Below are 20210 nucleotides of genomic sequence, written 5' to 3' on the forward strand. Positions count from 1 at the left end.
GAGCTGGCGATGACTGCAGACGAGTGAAAGCGAAGGTTGCCCTGTGACAGCACAGCTGGGCTGAGCTCTGTGCAGAGATGTGTGGCACACGTGCTGTTCCTGGGATTGTGAAAGGGACCTGTTGTTGTTGTAGGAAGAGAGGGCACTAGTTGAGTCACATGGGCAGTACAAGGAGTTTAACATGGTTGAATCATCTGTTTCACACATCCTGGGGAAAGCTCCTGCCTGAGACGTTGCGATGTGCTTCTCAGCTGGACAAGGAGTCTAGCTCCTCCATAGCTTTGACATAAGCTTTCCTGGCATACCTGGTAGATGGAGTAACTTTCCTGATCCTCTCACTATACTTTGGAGTGGCTTGTTTCCTCAGTGGATTGCATGGATGTGATGATTCACTGGCAGATAAGGACCATCCCCGCACGATGGAGGTATTTTACAGGACTTATTGCTTTCAAACTTGAGGTGAAAATGGTTGAAAGCTAGTTGTATTCCAGTGTTCAGGCACCTGCTGGGGACATGAAGGAGTGTTCTGGAAAATGTGTAAGGAGAAGGCAGGAGGCAGGAATGCCAACTGCATGGCATGCAGTCAGAAGGACTTTGGCTTTTGACCTTGCTGTGCTTTTCAGAGAGCTGCTCCCTTACCTTGGTGTGTTGAGTAACTGAGTGCTGGTATTTCCAGTCTCATTTTTAATTCAGAAATAAATGCTAAGGGAGAAAGTTTGTATGTATTATAGTCTTGCCACTTTGCCAGTGAATTTTAAATTCATTGATCTGGAACTGTAGTGCTTCTAACACATTGCAGTTCATTTGCTAAGCAGTCTAAAAGAAAATAAAATTACTGTTACCTGACTAGTTTGTCTTACCAGCTTTGTGGTAAAACAGTGTAAGAATGTGAACTGCCTATGATATTTAAACTATCAATTCTGAGCATTAACATGAAATCCTAAATGATTTTTTTCTTTAGAATAAACTGTTCTATTTGCAGAAGCTTTATTGAGTGGACTCCAAAGGTCTCAGGGTACTGGAAGTCTTGTGGATCTGGGCAGGCTCTCCATGCATATCTCATATAATCTGCTTGAATTCAGGGGTTCCAGATTTGGGGGATCTCTGAATTAGTGGGTGAAGGATCTAAAAACAAGTGGTAGACTCTTCTTAGCTGAACTCTCTGGCTAACACACATGACTGGTTTATATTATAGATTTTTTTTAAAATAATCTGGATTTTTTTTATGCCTCAAACCTATGGTTGAAATTTCTGCCATAAAATAAATTTAAATTACTACACTATAAATTTCTTATTAGAGCAGATGAAAAATTTTCCATGCTGACAAGCCTAAGTTGTGTCAAAAAAGGCAACAAAAAACCCCCAAAACAAAATAATACAAACAAACCAAAAGCTTCTGACTTCTTAACAAGGGCTACAATTTCCTGTGGGAAATGCAGTACTGACTACATTGCATATCAAATGTGGTAATTTTAAACTTTGTGTTGATGAGCTCTATGCAGCATATGTCAATGATTCTAAAGTGTTTCATGATAAAGATTCAGTTAAAGAAAAAAAATTGTATTTGTAATCCTGCCAACAGGTACTATATACTTTTGCAATTAGCTGGGCTCTGACCTCAACATAAAGGAATGCCTGGTGCTTCCATGTGCCTCCAGTTCTTTGTCATGTTTTTCTCTCGTTCCTTTTCATTTTACTCCTTGTTGTTGTCCTCATTCCAGTCTTCTTTTCCTCTTCTTTTATTTTTAATTTAAATTGATTCCATTTCTTGCTGCTCTTCCGCAGCAGTTTCTCTTCGCAGGCGAAGGCGTCTCTGCATACATCATTACAGGGCTCTTTAAATAAATGCTATTTTATTTATTTATTTGTATTTATTTACCTGCGCAGGTGTGGTTTGCAGCTCTGACCCCCTTGCCCTGTGTTCTCCCCCGCAGATGCTGCGGGAGCACAAGTCTGTGGTTATCCAGAAGCACGTGCGGGGCTGGCTGGCGCGGCGGCGCTACCGCCGCACGCTGCGGGCCGTGGTGTACCTGCAGTGCTGCTACCGCCGCATGATGGCCAAGAGGGAGCTGAAGAAGCTGAAGATCGAGGCCCGCTCCGTGGAGCGCTACAAGAAGCTCCACATCGGCTTGGAGAACAAGATCATGCAGCTGCAGCGGAAAATCGATGAGCAGGTGAAAGCTCCCTGGCCTCTGGAAAAACGTGTCCAAGTCATGGTTACCTTTCTCAGCACTGTGGGCATTCACAGAATGCACTGAGTTTTCATTGTAAGGCTTGGTTCTCTTTTCTGATGAAGAGCAGTGGTAGGAGAGAAGGGGAGGCCACAGCAGAAGTGGAGCAGTCAAACATCCACTTGTTCCTCTCAGCAGAACTGAGAAAAACACCCACTCGCTTAACGCCAGTACTGCGTTTGAAGCACGTCAGTTGCTCTGTTTTAGGGGAAGGTGGGGTGATCGTGTCTGATCTATGTGGGCTCTCTGTCTGATTTTAGTTTAGGATGTGCAGGCTTAGAGACTGGACTGTTCTGTCACCTCGTTAAGCAATTCTGCAAAACCAGACCAAAACCTTTTTGAAATGGGGAAGCTGCTCCTGTGCTCCCGTGTCTGGGTATATTCTGTAGGGAAGGAAAAGGCTCCCTTAAACCAGAACTTCTCTAACAGCTGCTCTGTCTGTGTTGTGTTTTGCAAAGAACAAAGAGTACAAATCCCTGCTGGAGAAGATGAACAACCTGGAGATCACCTACAGTACAGAGACGGAGAAGCTGCGGAGCGACGTGGAGAGGCTTCGGATGAGTGAGGAGGAGGCCAAGAACGCCACCAACCGTGTCCTCAGCCTGCAGGAGGAGATTGCCAAGCTCCGCAAGGAGCTGCACCAGACCCAGTCGGAGAAGAAGAGCATTGAGGAACGGGCAGACAAATACAAACATGAAACTGAGCAGGCATGTATGGGGTCTCAGATGCATGAGAGGATTTACAGGGGCCTAGTGGACACTCAGGTTTTGCCCAGGCTTAATTGTTTCACTTGTGTGGCTGGTATTTTTACTATATTTTTATAGCTGTACAATCCTAAATGGGCTTGGTACCTAAATGGCTACACCTGTGGTAGAGAAATATGCTAAATCCATATATTGTGTGTAAATATATGTATCCAATCTATGCAGATTTTGATATTGAAAGCATTTGCAAAGCCAAATCCTTGAGCTTTCTGACTTTGTCAGAGGTAGTGAATTCATTCATTTTACCTACCTAGAGAGAATAATCACATAGATAGCAGAAATCTGTCCCACATTCAATATTCAAAGGTGCTGCTATATCCTGGCTAATTAGACAGTCAGCCTATTCAACACATGTGCACAGTCTAGTTCAACAGGTTTCAGCTGACCCCTTTTCTTTGCTAACCACAAACATATCAAACAGGCTGATTTCTGTCAGGAGTACTTGCTGATAATGGTGCAAGTTTGAGTATTGGAAGAGCCAATCCATCATTATGTGATGCTGCAGGGACAAGTTTCAATATCAGATAAGCATAGGGAAAAATATTAATAGATAAAGCAAAGCTGAATGCATGGCAACCATAATCAGAGACAAATGAGTACCTGGCAAACCTGAACACATGTTAAGTGACACTGCTTTAGGGCAGAGACAAGATGTTAAATTTTGGTGTTACCCAATGCAATGGAATTTACCACAGAACGATCAAATTGTTAGTATTTTATGAATATTTCTGTTTTAATGTGCCATTTACATCTTTGGGACTTTACTGAAAAATACATGGCACTGTGGAGTGCTTCAGGGCAATTTTTAATATCTGATCAGAAATGGGGTTCAGAACATACAGGGAATCTGCTGTGGTACATATTTAAGAAATGGAATTTGGAAATGAAGATACAGCTTAGTTTGCCAGTTCCACTTTGTGAAGAACAGTTTAAATATTTGAACTTTTGGTACAACAAAGGTGCCATTGTTGTTAGAGCTACTGATGAAAGATGAACAGCATTCTGAGTCAAATATTTTATTGTCTCTCTAGCTGGTATCAGAGCTGAAAGAGCAGAACTCATTACTGAAAACGGAAAAGGAGGAGCTGAACCGCCGTATCCATGACCAGGCAAAGGAAATAACAGGTTGGCTCTGTTCTCTTCATTCAGGTTCTCTGCTTCATGTTACCTACTAAAGCAACACCCTACTGCATAGATTGGGCTAATTTGCCTTTTTCTACATTCCTTTTTGTGCACATTTCTTTCTTTTTAAGAGCTCGCAAACATCAGAATTATTTACCATTTGAATTTCCATGAAATCCTAAGGGTTTGGGGCCCTTTTTAGGGGGGTGACTGTTCCAAAGCACTTCAATTTTTAAAACAGAGCTCTGATATTTAATACAGTTTATCCACTACCACTTTTCTGGTTGGTGTGACTGTGTAGGCAGCAGCAGCCAGGTAAGCTTAACTGTAGATACGAGGGCTGTGATGAAGGGAGCTGTGATGAGGAGGGTCAGGATGTTTGAGATGTAAAGCACCTCACATTTTGCTTTTACATAACACAGCAACGGGCTAGTGCCCCTTCTTCCTCCCTCCTGGAATCACCTATAGAAGGTATTAGCAGAATAAATAACTTGTCTGAGTGAGCACTTCTGTGGTTGCCACAATAATGGTTTGGCCCTTCTTATTTTTGATGTAATGTTTGCCTAGAGAAGCACAAACACCAGCTTCAAACGGCAGGCTGTTCCCGTGGTGCAGGCACAGGCCTGTGCCTCCTGCATGCATGCACTGCATGGTGGCTAGGGCTGGAATTCTCACTTTGGATCCCTGCTGTCTGTGGCAGAGTCAATGGAAAAGAAGCTGGTGGAGGAGACGAAGCAGCTGGAGCTGGACCTGAACGATGAACGGTTACGGTACCAGAACCTGCTGAACGAGTTCAGCCGCCTGGAGGAGCGCTACGACGATCTCAAGGATGAAATGAACCTGATGGTGGTAAGTGGCTCCACAGCTGAGAAATCAAAACCTCTTTACAACTGTGTTTAGGCAGAGTCTAGTGGGATAAGTTGGTAAGTGCTGTCAGCTCTATGTGTTGGTGTCCTGTACTTAAATGAGAATTTGGCCTTTTAAATCCTGTTTATTTTGATTAGTTCAGCCAAAACAAATGCATTTAAAATTTGTTATTGATTAAAAAAAAAAAATAACATCTGTGAAGAAGTCTAAATTTCTGCTGTGACTTTTCTGGTCGTATTACTTGTGTTGGTCACCCTTATTTTGCCATCAAGTTATTCACATCTACTGGGGTTGTTTGTGGCATCTTCATCCAGTGATAAATTTTAAGTAGTCCTAGGAATGTTCTGTGTGGCAGGAATATAAAGTATTCCTCAATAGAATGTGTAGGAAGTTAAAAAGTTGCTGCCTGTGCTCCCTATAATCTGAGTGTTTCTTTCCCACAAAGTGCTGCATCCTTGCTTGGTTCTGCTTGGTGGTGTAAGATCTGACTTGTCTCCATGAAGTTCAGTGCTAACTGTACCTCATAGGCTTTTAGGTCTTTGGAGAGACCAGAATAAAAAGTATTTTCTTATTAATTTTGATAACCATGACGTAACACCAAATACTGCAAGCTAAACTAAAGGTTGTGAAGAGACAGTCACGGGAAAACCATGTACTGGTACTGATTTGTTCTACTTGCACTGCAGAGCATCCCCAAGCCTGGGCACAAGAGAACAGACTCAACTCACAGTAGTAATGAATCTGAATATACTTTCAGCTCTGAGATCACAGAAGCAGAAGACTTACCACTAAGGATGGAGGTAACGTTAAAAATCCCCCACAACTTTTCACTGAAACATGGTTCAACTAATTTCTTTCTCTTTTTTTTTGTAAGTGCTTCTGAACACCATATCCTTATACTGAGATATCTAATGCTTTAATTCAACTTTCTCCATTTCCTTTTAGATAACACTTATTCCTTAGTTAGTTATGATCCTATGTAAAAAGACTGTCAAAATGTGCTTTGAATTTTTCTTGCATTGCAGTAACATAGAGTAGATACTTGGTCATCCAGCTGATTTACATCTGTGAAATATTTGGTTGTCAGTGTTGGTAAGCACAATCACTAATTCAGGCCAAAGAGGGAATTCAGAGAAACCAGTGAGACCTCCTGAGGAGCCTGCCTACTGTAAAGTCAATGATTTAAAATGGCAAGCTACATTCTTAGTAGCTACATGGAATGAGTTTCCTGTTGGGAGGGAGAAACTCATGTTGAATCAGATCTTCTCTATTTCATTGAGAGGAATCAAAGTCCAAGAATGGGAGTTTCCTTTTCATATGCAGCAATACAAATCCCAGAGTGTTTGAAAGAATGACCAGAAAGATGTTCAAAAAATGTTCAGAAAAATGACTGGATTCAGCTAATGAATAATAACCATAAATAATTTGTGGTGCAACTCCAAGCCATTGATAATAGTTTCCAAGATAATTCCCCCTTTCAGCCCATCCCATCACAGTGGGACTGCAAACACAGAGCCCTCAGGGTGGAGGTCTGGCTGTGCTTGGCACTTTCCAGAGTTAAAGTTTTCTCTGTGCATCTCCTTGACTGTAAGCCAGGCACAGCACACGCTGTGTGCCCTCTGCCTGGGTTAGGGATCTCCAGAGCAGCTTTTGACAGGCTGTCAGGGCTGCTTTGGAAAGCCTCCGCAGAGAATTATTTTCTCCTCTGGATGCAAATCTCCTGACTCATTGGGGCTGGCACAGCCTCTCTGCTCACTCTTTCATAATTTGCCTTCCCACTTATGTTTCTCACCTTGCATAATGGTTTCAGGATGATGCTTCCACATTCATGGTAATCAGGAGAAGGACAGTGCAACACATGTGGTGGGATGCCACATATGAGCCTTTGGCTAGTGGCCTTACTGAATTGCTGTTCCAGAGCCAGGTTTGGGTTTTAGAATATAAATGAAGAAATGAATTTACACAAGAGTGTGAATGAATGCAGCACTGTATTTGTTTAACCCCTCAGCATTCTCCAGTTCTGACTCTAAACTAACAATATAGATTAATTATACAAAACCACATTAAGAGCCAGAAAATTCAAAAGTCTCTTTCCTTTTGCCTGAGCTGTTGGTGTGGTTTATGACTCTTCCCCTCAACAGTAAAAAGAGATGAAGTGGAAATGGCTGTGCTTGCTTGTCTGCTGTAGTCATTAATATTAATTTTCTAGTTCCTTTTATAGGCTTTAAAATTTTATAGTATGGTTCATAGTAAATACTTTGATCTTCTCAGTACATAAAGTACAAAAAGGCTGATGGACAATTTCTAATGCACCTTCAGATTGCAAACACTGGTCCTTGCCCAGAAAATAGTGAAGAAGCTAGTGAATTAGGTTCAGAACAGGCTGTATAATTAGCACAATAAAAGGAAAAAGGCATAAAATTTATTTTCTGATACCAGTTTTTTGTATCACATCCCATTAAATTAACCTTCAAATCACCAGAGACATTCTTCTTTAGCTGAAGAACTTACTATAGAAATCATTAAAAACCAATCTGTCGTAGCCCAGGACGTCCCTCTGGCTGCCCTGGCTGTCTCGAGACCCTGGCAGGGGGCTCACAGACCCTGGCATGAAGTCAAAAACACCTGTGGTATCAATTTTAGCCCTTGGAAAAAGCTGCCAACTTTGTATGAGGAATTATATGCCACAAGGGTTTGAGTAATGTGATAGTTGATTAACACAGAGTGAAAAAGTAGAATTTTGGGGTTTTTAGAATGGGGTTGAGGGGGCACAAGATGGAGGGATTTGGGCATGTCCTGACCTTCTTCTCCTTCTTCTTGCCCTCCATGTCTTGCTGCGATGGTGACACTTTTCTATTGGTTTAAGGCAGAGACACACTGTCTAACATAAATGATAGATATTGGCACATTTTGTAAACATAGTGCACGTAGTTTTTAGTATAAAATGTAAATGCTGCCCGAGGCGGCATGCAGAATGCCATGGCCGACCTGTTAGACAGAGCTCAGCAGATCAGAGAAATAATGTTACAGATAAGGAAAAATAAACAACCTTGAGAAGCTGATCCTACGCATTTCAGACTCCTTATTTGGCTGCACAGGCTGGGAAACAAAGACTTGCAATCTTGGGGTCATCTTGACACCACAGACCCCGAGACTAAACCAACAAACAAAAAAGCCCTTATTTACAGTTGTTTCCAGGTGAGTCTAACCACAAACTTTTTCTTTTTTCTATTCCCCCCCTTCAGACAAGTAAGACTATAAGGTATGCTTAGTTATAGACCTCCATTCTGCTAGGTAGTGCCTAGTGCTTTCTTTTGCTAGGCTTTAGGCTTAGAAACATTTTCTACTAGTAAATCCTTTTTTAAAATAGTGTCTGATAGCTGATGAAATATTTTAGATAGTCAATGCTGAGAATCAAGTAACATGTTTGTGTTCCTCCCTTTCCCCAATCTGTTTCCCATCTTTACTCACTGTTGTGCTTCCTTGTCCTGTGGAAGGGGAATACTTCTTGACTTGCCTCTGTTGTTTCTAAAGCAGGAGCCTAGTGAGAAAAAAGCAGCGCTGGACATGTCTCTGTTCCTCAAGCTGCAGAAACGGGTTTCAGAACTGGAGCAAGAGAAGCAGTCCCTGCAGGATGAACTGGACAGAAAGGAAGAACAGGCTCTCCGTGCTAAAGCTAAGGTGGACTCCTTGCAGCTGATCAGATGCTGACACCAGAGTGTCCCTTCTTGTGAAACAATAGCTCTGTGAATGCTGACTGGCTTTCACTAAATCTTTATCTTCCTCTAGCACTTGCTGTGTTTAATGCCAAGTTTTGTACCAGTGCTTAGTTTAGGGACTGGTTATTTTGTTTTACGGGGTCCTTGAGATGCTCTGATAGAAGACAACAGGAACAAAATGTGCTTGGGACTTCACTTAAAAAATAGAAAAGGCTGAAAGGCTATTTTTATTAAGGAATAGCCATAAGGAAAGCTACTTAAATGACGGCGAGAATGGGTAATTGTTCATTTTAGGCAGAAGAAATGTTTCAAACAGGAGGCATAGCCAAAGCACTGAGCTTAGAATGTTAGCTGATTGTGATGTAAATTCTCCTGATTTGGTCTCCTTAAGTTCTTAGAAAATTATGAAAACCAGTTTTGGCAATTGTTTCTTATTACATTTCTACCAGTCAATTCCTTTAGCATGCTGGGGTTCATCCTGCTCTGTTTCATTGCCAGTGGCAGTATGTGATTTTATTAATATTAACTAATTATGTGTCATAAACTCAGAAGTAAAGGAGACAATGCCGATATTCAAACTACAGCAGTTAGCTGTACCAGAAGGGGTGTTTTACAGTTTTAAAGGAAAATAATTTGAGTTCTCTTTTGTTTTCCTACTTCAGTGAAGGATTTTTAGTTTTCACACTTGTTTGTATTCATACATAGGAGGAAGAAAGGCCTCCCATAAGAGGTGCAGAGTTGGAGTATGAGTCACTCAAGGTAATTCTAAAATAGAGGTTTCTGGGTTTTTTCTAGTAGGACTCTTGCTACCAATTGTATGTGCTGGCATAGAAAATTACATCAGCCCTCCTATTTCCAAATAGTAGCTGGATAAACCAGAACAAATATTCCCTAGCAGTCATTTCATTGTAGGACTTCTCTTTTTGAGGTGTAGAATGTGTGGCTGGGGATACAAAACAAAAAGATCCCCTAAGCTAGGAGGAGTTCTCTGTTAAAACACAGTACAGCTTGCAAGTTAATTTGAGCAAAAATACAGTAATAAATGTAGGTCTTTTTTTCAAAAACATTATTTAAATTACTGCCTATCTTAGACCACTAAAACTAAAAATATTTCCTAATAGTGATGCAGAACTTTCTTAGTCTGCTGACCACTATTTGTTGTGAACTTTGTTTTGCTGAAGGGAGAATAAGAGGAAAAAAAGATTGGCAATTCTATTTGTCATCAAATCTGCCTGATTGATGGGTGTGTGCTCTGGTTTTGCATTTCAGACAGAAGGTTAATCCTGTTAGTGAAATCCTCCCAGCCACTATTGACCATAGTCAAGGGGCCAGGGATACAGGGGAGATTGATGGATTTCTGGCAGTTACACATAGTTTTTACCATTTTTATCCATAATTTTGTACCTGTGGGTTACAGACGTATTGCAGTGCTGCTGGCTGACAGAATTGTCCCTGTTTCTTGCAGCGTCAAGAACTTGAATCTGAGAATAAGAAACTGAAGAACGAGTTGAATGAGCTGCAGAAGGCCCTCACAGAGACACGAGCTCCAGAGGTGACTGCTCCTGGTGCCCCAGCATACAGAGTGCTCCTGGAGCAGCTGACCTCGGTCAGTGAGGAGCTTGAAGTACGCAAGGAAGAAGTTCTCATCCTGAGGTCTCAGCTCGTTAGCCAGAAAGAGGCAATTCAGCCCAAGGTAAATCACACTCAGCAGGTGCACTGGATAAGAGAGTTACACTGCATCATTAACGTGCTTTATTTATTAACAGCCTGCTTGACATGGCAGAAGAAAGTAGTCTAGGTTTGAAATCCTTTCTAAGTGTAATCCATTGGTCCATTGTTAGTGCACAAAATCACAGCAGTCTGAATTAGGAGCTTGTATTAATCAACCAGTCTGCGGTTTCTCTACCAGCACTCATCATACCAAAGGTCTGATCCCCCCAGACTCATTTAACAGTGCATAAATAATCCTCACTGGGAGCTGTATCATTCCTCTAGTGTGTGCTTGATCTGGAAAATAAAGGAATTCTCAGGAATTCCTTTCAATTAATAGTTGAGTAAAAGGAACTGGTTTTTTACATCTACATGATTGCAAGTCAGTAACATTTTATAAAGATGACCTCTGAAGATACGTAAAATCCATATTATTGCTTGATAGGTGCTGTGTACTTTTACAGAAAGAAGAGTAGATTATAACAACTGAAATGCATGTCTTCTAAAAAGCTCTGATGACATAGTTAGGGAAGTAATAGCTTTGCAAATAAGAATCATTCAACCTGAAAAGGTATCATGTAAATCAAGGAACTAGTAATTTCCACTGAACTGAGCTATCTTGTGTTTCATAACTGCAGCAAGAAATGAACAGATCTGTCATCTTTCCTTTGCTGCTGCAAAGTTATGTCTATATTTGTCCTAAGTAAACTGGGAGTCTGTGGTGCATGAAGATGTGTAAGTCTTGTTTTAAATGATTGACTGTAAAGAAATCAGAACACATTTTTATGTAGTATTTAGAACATTGTAAAGAAGTACTTAGTAAATCTTTCAATAACATTCTCAGCAGTGGTGGGATGCAAGTGTTGATTTTACAGTGAGTATGAGGGAAATAGGAAGGTGACCTGTGGGATGGCCAGCAGCCAGTTTGCAGATAGCTTCTGCTTTTTAGGTTGGACAGCTGCAGCACAGATTTTTTTTAATGTTTTGTTTCTCTTCTTTCTTGCCTACCGATTTGATTGCCAGGAGGATAAGGTACACGTTTTCTTCTACAGTTACAAACCAGAACTTCCTAATGCTAAAATAACCCTCAACAAGATTGATCTGTCATTTCCCTGCCTCTTAAGTAGCCTACGTGTTCTTGCATTTTACCTTGATATTATTGAAAAACTTTTCCCATAATTCTGTGACCTCTGCATCCCTATCTTCATGCTTTGCACAGGTTAATTCAAAACAAGCAGATTTAACAGTTTTGAACTATTGGTTTATGACAACCTGAATATGAAAGGAGGGATTTAGGAATTCATCTAGTCAGCTCCATCCTGTTTCTTGCTGAGTATGTTTGAGGGTTAAGGACAGTGATCCAGTGAGCACTGTGATCTGGGTTCTAGACCTCTGTTAACTTGCAAAGCCCTTATATTTCACAACAAATTAAGTGTCTATGGTATGAAGAAGTACCTTACTTTAGAGATTTGCTGTCCTCAGCAAGCAACAAACATTGTGGGCTCACATTGTCATCTCCAGATACTGGATGGGAGATGCTGAATGTTTAATTAGAAAATGTAGTTGTGTACATGTAAGAGTATAAAAAGCTGAACAGACTCTAAATGATAGATGTTCAGACTGCTGAAGTTTGATAGATTGGCAGGTGAGATACAACAATTTTAGTCTGTAGTAAATTAATAGTAGAAAAACCTCAAAGGTCTCATAAAGATGTTGGGAATAATTCTTTGAGGAGCTTACATATCGTACTTATGATTTGTTTTCATATTGGATAACACAAATCATACTAGACATAGAGATCTAGGCTCCATCATTTGTCCACAAAACTGCTATTTTAAATACTTTTCAAAACTGTTCTCATGAAAACAGCATCTGCTTGTTTTGAAAGTTAAAATGTCAGAATTCCATCTCTTATGTTCATTAAAGTCCTGTAGTACTCCATGGCAATGACTCAGATCAGGCTGGCCAAGGGGACTGTAAACATCTATTAAGTATTTCAAGTTTTACTGAAGAAAAAGCAAAAGTGCCATAATAAATATCCAAAACTGAAACAAAATGGTACTATGATGCTATCTAAATTAGAAAATCTCAAGCCCTTGTCAATTCTTTTCTGCTTTGACAGATTATTTAAATTCATGAGTGAGAAATAATTCTTATTTTTGAGCTTTGAAAGACTCCATATAATGCTGTGTTTAAGAAATGTTAATAGAATTAAGCTGGCAAAACTATGCTGCTTCAGTTTTAGTATTAGCAGCTGTTCTTGGTAATTTGAATAAAATGCAAATTCAACATTCTGTGAAATTTATTTTGTTCTGTTTATGTGATGAACAAATGGAGGGAGACTAACATATGTACCCACTTATGAGACAGACTAATATTTCACCATTTTTATGCATTTATTTTAAAAGACAAACCAAATGGGCATAGAAATTATGGACCAAACTCTTGCTCAGGTATCTACACTTATTAATGTGGCTACTCAAGGATTAGTGTTCCACATGAAGAAAATATGGATTCAAGGAGTAGTTATGTTTTTAAATTTACTGGAGATTATTGTTCTTTTTCCAGCATACAATGACAGATGCTACAATCCTCTTGGAGGATGTACAGAAGATGAAAGACAGAGGAGAAATAGCACAGGCATATATTGGACTGAAGGAAACAAACAGGTACAAGTTCTTTCTTTATTTTGTGATCACTTGGGGTCTGCTGTGACACAATATGTATATTGTGTTAAGTCAGTTCCACCCATGTATGTCTAGAGAACACTCATAGCTGGGTTTATAATTTGATTTCATTAGTAAAATTGTTGTGGGCAGTATTTGAAAGGATTTGGAAATAATGGGGAAATATAGAATCAGGCTTTCTGGATTTCCATTTCTTAGCCTTTAATTGCTGCGTGGCCCAGCCTGGGTGCCATTCCCAGGCTGGTTTGTCACCTCTGAGCTGCATTGGTCAAAATATCTGAGGCAATGTGTTTATTGTAGCAGCACAGAATGCTGTAACCAGCTGGGCTGTCACTCAGAGCTGAATTGCATCATGCAGAAGAAAAACACATAAACAAGAAAAGTAATTTGCTGTGTTGTTTTAGAGCATTTTTTGTTTCTCTTTTATGGTAACTGTAATATAGTGTGTAATGTCCTTGCCATGTCACCTCATCACCATCACATATATCTCTTGTATTTTTTTAAACACGTTTCTTGAAAGGCAATCTCCCCAGGACTATCATATGCTGAATGAGGACGGAGAACTTTGGCTGGCTTATGAAGGGTTAAAACAAGCCAACAGGTTACCAGACTTCTCAGAATGTTTTTTTTTCCTTCATTTGTATCTTCTTTTCTAGCTAACTGTGCCCCTTGCTATGGGTTTGCTTTAGCTACAGTACTTCTATTGCTTTTAACAGTTAGAAAAAAATTCAGCACAAATTATAGAAATTAAGGAGTTTCCTCAAACCTAGTCCCTGGAGCTTTTCTACTTGTCAGGTTTTATAATTTAAAAAGTTTAAGATGGCGCAACAGCCAGTACATAATTCATAAGAATACTTGCACAAAAGTAGACTGTAAAATACCAGAAGCTCCACAGCTGGAAAGTATTTGTAGCCTGTACTATTTGTGTGCCTTTACACCAGGTTTCAAAATTGATGTTCCTTACAGCTTTTCAGCCTAAAGAAGTACAATCATTTTACTAATTATTAAACTATTGTTTAAGTAGCTTCAGTGTACTCTTAAATTTCAAACTGAAATGGGTCTTCCTCTGTTGTGTGTCAAGTTCAGTAAATTAAACATTCTTCTCCCATGCCAGACTCAAAATGTAAGTCACAAAATAACCCGAAAGAGGAGTAATCCTCAGTTCCTGATGGTGCTGTTGAAGCCCCAGTGGGACCACTGTGGTCTCTGCAAGGACTGTGCTGGTCATGGGGTGCTCTGGCTCTGTGTGCTCGTCGGTGTCCCTGACTTCCAAAACGCTTCCTAGTCCTGCCCTGACAACTAATTCACTGCCTCAGCCCTGCCGATGTGCTTCAGTGTCTGCCTTTGGTAGCAGTAACTTCAGAAGGTGGAATTTTGCAATGACTGCTACTAAACTAAAATCTTTCCTTTCCTGGTGCTAACACATTCTACCCCTAACATTGTTGTGTAACCCTGTGAAGATCTAACCTAGAGCAAGTGTTCTGCAGAGCAGTATAGGAGTTGGTTTGCTCTGTGCCTCTTGCCTCTTGTCCTGGCACTGTAAAGACAAGAAGGTTTATATTAAATGGCAGAGCATTGCAGGTGAATGACTATTTGCCCTTGTGTGCTTCATCAGCCTAGTTACTAATAAGTGTTCCTGCCTTATGCATATTTAAACCCTGAAATATTGTCTAATTGAACACTGGTAGTCACTAGGATTGTAATTTCCTGTGTATGTACAAAATTATGAGTCAGAGCCCTTGGACAGTGCCTTGCAAGCAGGAGTAAATCCCCCAGCACTGCCTGGCAGGAGGCTGGTACGTGTTATCCCCACTTCACAATGAGAAAAACTTGAGATGTAATGTGCCCAAGGGGAAAGGACGAGTTACTGGTGAGGATAAAGCTCCTGGATTTCAATCCTGAGTCTGATTCTGTTGTTGATTTTTCACGCATTTGGGACAGCAGGCCTCTGAAAGATGTTGGGTTTAATGGAAAGATAAAGGTTGTTCATGGGCATTTGCAATTAAATGGTTTCTGACTGAAAAAGCTAACTCTAAAATTATTTTCTGTTGCCAATATTGCAAGGTGCTAACTTAAGTGAACATAGTGTCATCTTCATTTAGAATTATTTGATTTGTTTAGAGGTAAAACCTCTTTAAAGCCCCTTCAGTCAAACTGAGGAGACTTAGCTTTACATTTATTGCCACAGTGGCACCCTGTACAGTACGTGTTCAATCGAAGGAAGCACAAAGCAGTGTCACAATTAGCTTCTCTCTCTTCACTTTTTGATCATGCTGGCTTAATTTAATTAGAAGGCATCCTAAAGGGTTTAAAAAGTACTCTGCCTTTTTCATTTTCCTTCGCAAGCCATGGCTAATTGTTCCTGAGCAGCAGCTAAAGCTTTACACTCCCTCTGAGAACCGGGGTGTAACTTTGAGCGCGTTCACACAAACTGTTGCTCAACCTCCTTAGGCTGCTGGAGTCTCAGCTGCAGTCGCAGAAGAAGAGCCACGAGAACGAGCTGGAGTCGCTGCGAGGGGAGATCCAGAGCCTGAAGGAGGAAAACAACCGGCAGCAGCAGCTGCTGGCCCAGAACCTGCAGCTGCCTCCCGAGGCGCGCATCGAGGCCAGCCTGCAGCACGAGATCACCCGGCTGACTAATGAGAACCTGGTAAGGGAAACGCTGCTGCTGCAGCAGCATGGGCACTGACAGACCTGCCACACCTGCAGCTCCTTATCGTTTTTCAGATGGCAGCTTCCTGCAAAAAAATTGCACGAGGGTGGTGGTTTTCTTGAGTGTAAGCTAATGGGAGAAAGAGGCTTGTGATTGCTCCTGAAGTAATAATGTTTCAGGAAATTGGTTTGAAGCTTCTGGATCCCAGCTTCCAACTGGTGAGTTTAGTCATGGCTAAATAGAATGCTGATATCTAGGGAAGTAATAAAAACTAATAATGCCAAGGAGGGCTGTTTCCCCTGAAATATGTTAGTTTGTTTATTTCATTGAAAAACTCTGATGTAATTCTTTAATTATTTTATTTCATTTATCTTTCCATTTCTCTCTTCCCTGCCTGAAGCTACACAGATAATCCACCATTTTATAAGCTCCAGCTGTTCAGTATGTTTTGAAAAAAGAAATAGTTCCATAAGAAGAAACTTGGTTAGAAGTCACTTAGCTAATAGCTGGTATTCCATGTGTACTGCACAACATTTTTGTGTGAAGGAAGGATTGGGCAAAACTCCCTACCTTCTTCCACAAAGGAGTATGTTCATCCTATGTCGGCCACTTCATTTCTGAGGAAATCTTCTGAAGAGACCTGTGTTGGCATATGTTTGGCTTGTTATTGGTAAAGGGAAGCAAGCTACTTCAGCCAGAAAAATCCTGGCTTTGAAAGTCATTGCTTCCTCTAGACAAGCCAAGGTGTAGTGTTTCCTGCTAATGTACATGACAGAAGTTATCACTGTTGGGGTCTTGTCTTAATACCAAAGATTTTGAGCAAAGTATCAGATAAATATGTTTGGGAACTGGCTAAAAGTGTAAGTTTGCCTCAGCAGCTACAGTCTCTCACAAAGGTAGATGGTGAATGTTGCCTCAGCAGCTCCCTCCTGCTGCTTAGTCATATGTTATGTTTTTTAGCCATTTTTCCTCCCAGAGACCTACTCATCACACTGTGTTCCCAAGACAACACACAGTCATGTAATTATATCCCAGAGAAGTTCTCTTTGTTTTCAAATACACTGAATGTAATTTTGCTTCTTAAATATAGACTCGTTCCTTAGTATTTCATGTCAGATGTTTGAGTATTGCAAGTCCACTCCAAGCCAAGTGTATGTTTCAGTTCCACTCTTAGCCCTGGAGTGGAAACAATTTGCAGCTCTCCAGATGCCATGTTAGAATTGTAGTGTTCACTGCAATCCCATCTTGATTAGCATAAGAAAATGTCCTGTCCCTGTTCTCACAAAGGTTATATTCCATGCTCTCACAGTCCTAATACGGCCCATTTTTAAAAGATTTCACTGTTCTGCAACTCATCTACATCAGCTTCTCTCCCAGAGGTGTTGGTGTGAACACAGCTAGGGCCTAGACTACCTAAAAATAGGAGATTCTTGCTCTTGTTGTATTCTGATTTAATCTGTACAGTGCTCACTGAAGTTTCAGTGTCTCAGAGGGAGGGAGAAAACCAATCCTGTCCCTATTTTTGCAGTTTTTTGAGGAGTTGTATGCAGATGATCCCAAGAAGTATCAGTTGTACCGGATTTCCCTGTACAAGCGGATGATTGTATGTAGCTCACGTGAATGAACCCTGTTTTCTGTTGTCTCGGTCGCTGTTTCTGAAGCACTAATTGAAAAGCAGGCTGTCTCCTTTTCTCCCTTTCAGAGGAAATCCCCCTGAAGAGAGCTTCATCATGCCAATTACTCCTTCACTGCTTTTTTTGTTAGTCATAGTGTCCTTTGTGTAATCTGTGTTTCTTTTTGATGCACAGTTTTGTTACTAATACGAGCCTTGCGCTGTGAGCAAAGCAGTTGCTTTTTGAATACTACTTAATACTGCCCTGGAAAAGAGGTACATGATGCAAAAGATGTTCAATTTTCAAAACTACTCTTTGGTTTGAAACATTGATACATTTAGATTCAGTTCAGACAAGTAGAGAACTGATCGTACAGGTCCTTACCAAGGTGAATAATGCCAGCAATCCAGTCATAGCCTGAATTTATTCTTACTTTAATACTTTTCAGAAATGCAAAATATGAAGAATGCCATTGGTGATAATATTTTCACTGTCATTAAAAACAGCACCATATGTGAGCTTGAAAGAATATAATTTATGAGTTTCCAGATCTTAATGAAATCTGTTAAATCTGTTTAGAGGAACCATAGAAAAAACTTCATTTGTTCTCACATAGAGGTTGTTCTGAAATCATATCCCTTCCCTGATACATTCAAAATAGTCTGTCAAATTTATATGTATATTTTTGTTAGTTTCAGGAGAAATTGAATTATCTGACAACAAGTATGTAATGTTATTAATAGGATTTCTGTTGTAAAATTGAACAATGCTTTGGATGTGAAGCATGGCCTCGATCTGTTTTCAACAGGTCTAATATCTTACTGCTCAATTATATTGTATCAGCTTGTAAACTCTTTTACTACGTGATTAAGGGATGTGCCCATGCTGCAGTAAAATTTTTCAGTACTTCAGAAGAGGTGTAGTTTCCCAGATGATGCTTTTGATGCAGGGAGTTCACGATCCCTTATGTTCCTACCAGTGCCAAAAATAATCCTCCTGCTTAGGTTTTTCTTCTAAGCTCCTTTCCAACATTTAACCTGGAATGACTTTCAGGTTGTTTGAGCTTGAGGTTTTGCTTTCCATAGAACAACTTTCCCTTTTTTAATTACACAATTATTTTATCAATGTACAACAATAGATATGTCACAGAACTATTCAAAGATAGATTTCTGGGGAGTTTTCCTTTGAAGGACAAATACAGTTTATTAAAATAATATAACTTCCAGGTGCATATAGTAATTCAGGTACAGAATAAAAACATGTAAGAAACCAGTTTCAGTGTAAGGAAATGTGATGACAGCAAGACTGGTGTTTGGATATTTGATTTGGTAAATTTGAGTGCAAGTTATGGTCTTTCTAGGAATCTCTGTCATCCTCTGATAACATGGAATCTGAATAAGGAGGCAGTCTTAGAGACAGGAATAAATGATGCAGAAATACAGGATAGCTGTTTAATAATAAAGAAAATAATTCCTGTGAGGCATTTGGAAGAGCAGGGAGGAAGCATTAGGGAGATTTGTTTGCAGCAAAATATCTTCTGCTGTACAAACTGACCTCATTCTGAGTATCTGCAGGATCTACCTGCCTATGAGCTTTGCCTTTGTCATGCTGCATATAACTTAATAATATTTGCAATATTTGGCTTGTGTTACAGGCAGTGTACCAGCTTGCAACCCTTGGCCAGAGGATGGCACTTCTGTTCAGCTTTCCTCACTGCCTCATAACTCTATAACAGCACTGTTTTTGTCTCTGTCACATGGCACAGGATTGTTCCCATATCTTAATCTTTCCCTTATTTGAATTTATAGGATTTAATGGAGCAGCTGGAAAAACAGGACAAAACTGTTCGCAAGTTAAAGAAGCAGCTGAAAGTATTTGCTAAGAAGATTGGTGAACTTGAAGGTACTTTTATGTTTGAGAGAAATATTTTTGTTTACTTTGTGATCTGATTGTCATCATACCCATCTGTTTTAGCAGTTGTGAGGTCTTCAGTAGCTTTAGCCTCTGTTGATTGCAGAAACAGGATGTATGCTCAGACCTCTGTGTGTTCCTTTATGAATCTTTAGTAGATGAGAAAGGGAGACTGGTGTTTCTCTGAAGGCAGAAAGTATTCAAACACAAAGGAAGGTTTCCTGCACTGTTTGTGAACTGAAAAACAGTATCTGGTTTTGCCAAGAGAAAAGCAGTACTAAATATGAACCAGGTAAAAATGAGTTACCCAGTTTTCCTTTGAATGTGAAGATTAGTTACACCATCTAAGTGTTTTTTTAAAAAAATCTTACAATATTGTTCAGTTACTTCTCTGGACAAGATCACAGTAATGTTCATACATAATACAGAGCGGGAAAATGCTTCTGAAAATATCGTTTGGTCTGTGTTTATTGCCTAATTAACTTAGAAAGATGGAGTAGGTCTGACTGGGATGGAGTTAAATTTCACCATAGCTGCCTGTGTGATGCTGTGTTTTGGATTTGAGTTTATAACACTCCTGGGAACACTCTGATGTTTTGGCTGCTGCTGGACAGTGTCAAGGTTTCCTTTTTTCCTCCGCTCTGTCCCCTCAGTAAGGTGAGGTGGGAGGGCACAAGGGCACACAGCCAGGACAGCTCACCCAGACTGGCCAAAGGAATATTCCATATGCTGCACCTCCAAATGTCAGGAGCCACAGGAGGGTATTTTGCACACAAGGTAGCTGTTGTTTGAGACTGGCTGGACATCAGTTCCCTCAGGGTGGGGGTTTATCATGAGTGATTGCCTCTGCTTTGCTTCCTGCCCCCCAGCCTCTTTTCCTTCACTTGGTAAAACACCTTTTTCTCAACTAATGAGTTTTCTCTCTTTTGCTCT

The 20210-nt window shown here is 40.3% G+C and overlaps 1 protein-coding gene across 2 annotated transcripts in view; it reads left to right on the plus strand.

The window, feature by feature from the left end:
- Positions 1–20210, plus strand: part of MYO5A (myosin VA) — an 83542-nt gene that overhangs the window by 52709 nt on the left and 10623 nt on the right. Inside the window, exons 21-31 of one of the 2 annotated variants that reach the window (XM_077785895.1) lie at positions 1935–2174; positions 2690–2938; positions 4027–4120; positions 4818–4966; positions 5671–5784; positions 8519–8665; positions 9409–9462; positions 10169–10396; positions 12982–13082; positions 15552–15750; positions 19175–19268. In XM_077785895.1, the coding sequence (XP_077642021.1) occupies positions 1935–2174; positions 2690–2938; positions 4027–4120; positions 4818–4966; positions 5671–5784; positions 8519–8665; positions 9409–9462; positions 10169–10396; positions 12982–13082; positions 15552–15750; positions 19175–19268 (1669 nt within the window). The remainder of the gene's footprint in view (positions 1–1934; positions 2175–2689; positions 2939–4026; positions 4121–4817; positions 4967–5670; positions 5785–8518; positions 8666–9408; positions 9463–10168; positions 10397–12981; positions 13083–15551; positions 15751–19174; positions 19269–20210) is intronic. The other variant, XM_077785896.1, reaches the window with a different exon arrangement.

The sequence above is a fragment of the Lonchura striata genome, chromosome 11 (assembly GCF_046129695.1).
Source record: "Lonchura striata isolate bLonStr1 chromosome 11, bLonStr1.mat, whole genome shotgun sequence".
Classification (NCBI taxonomy): Eukaryota; Metazoa; Chordata; class Aves; order Passeriformes; family Estrildidae; genus Lonchura; species Lonchura striata.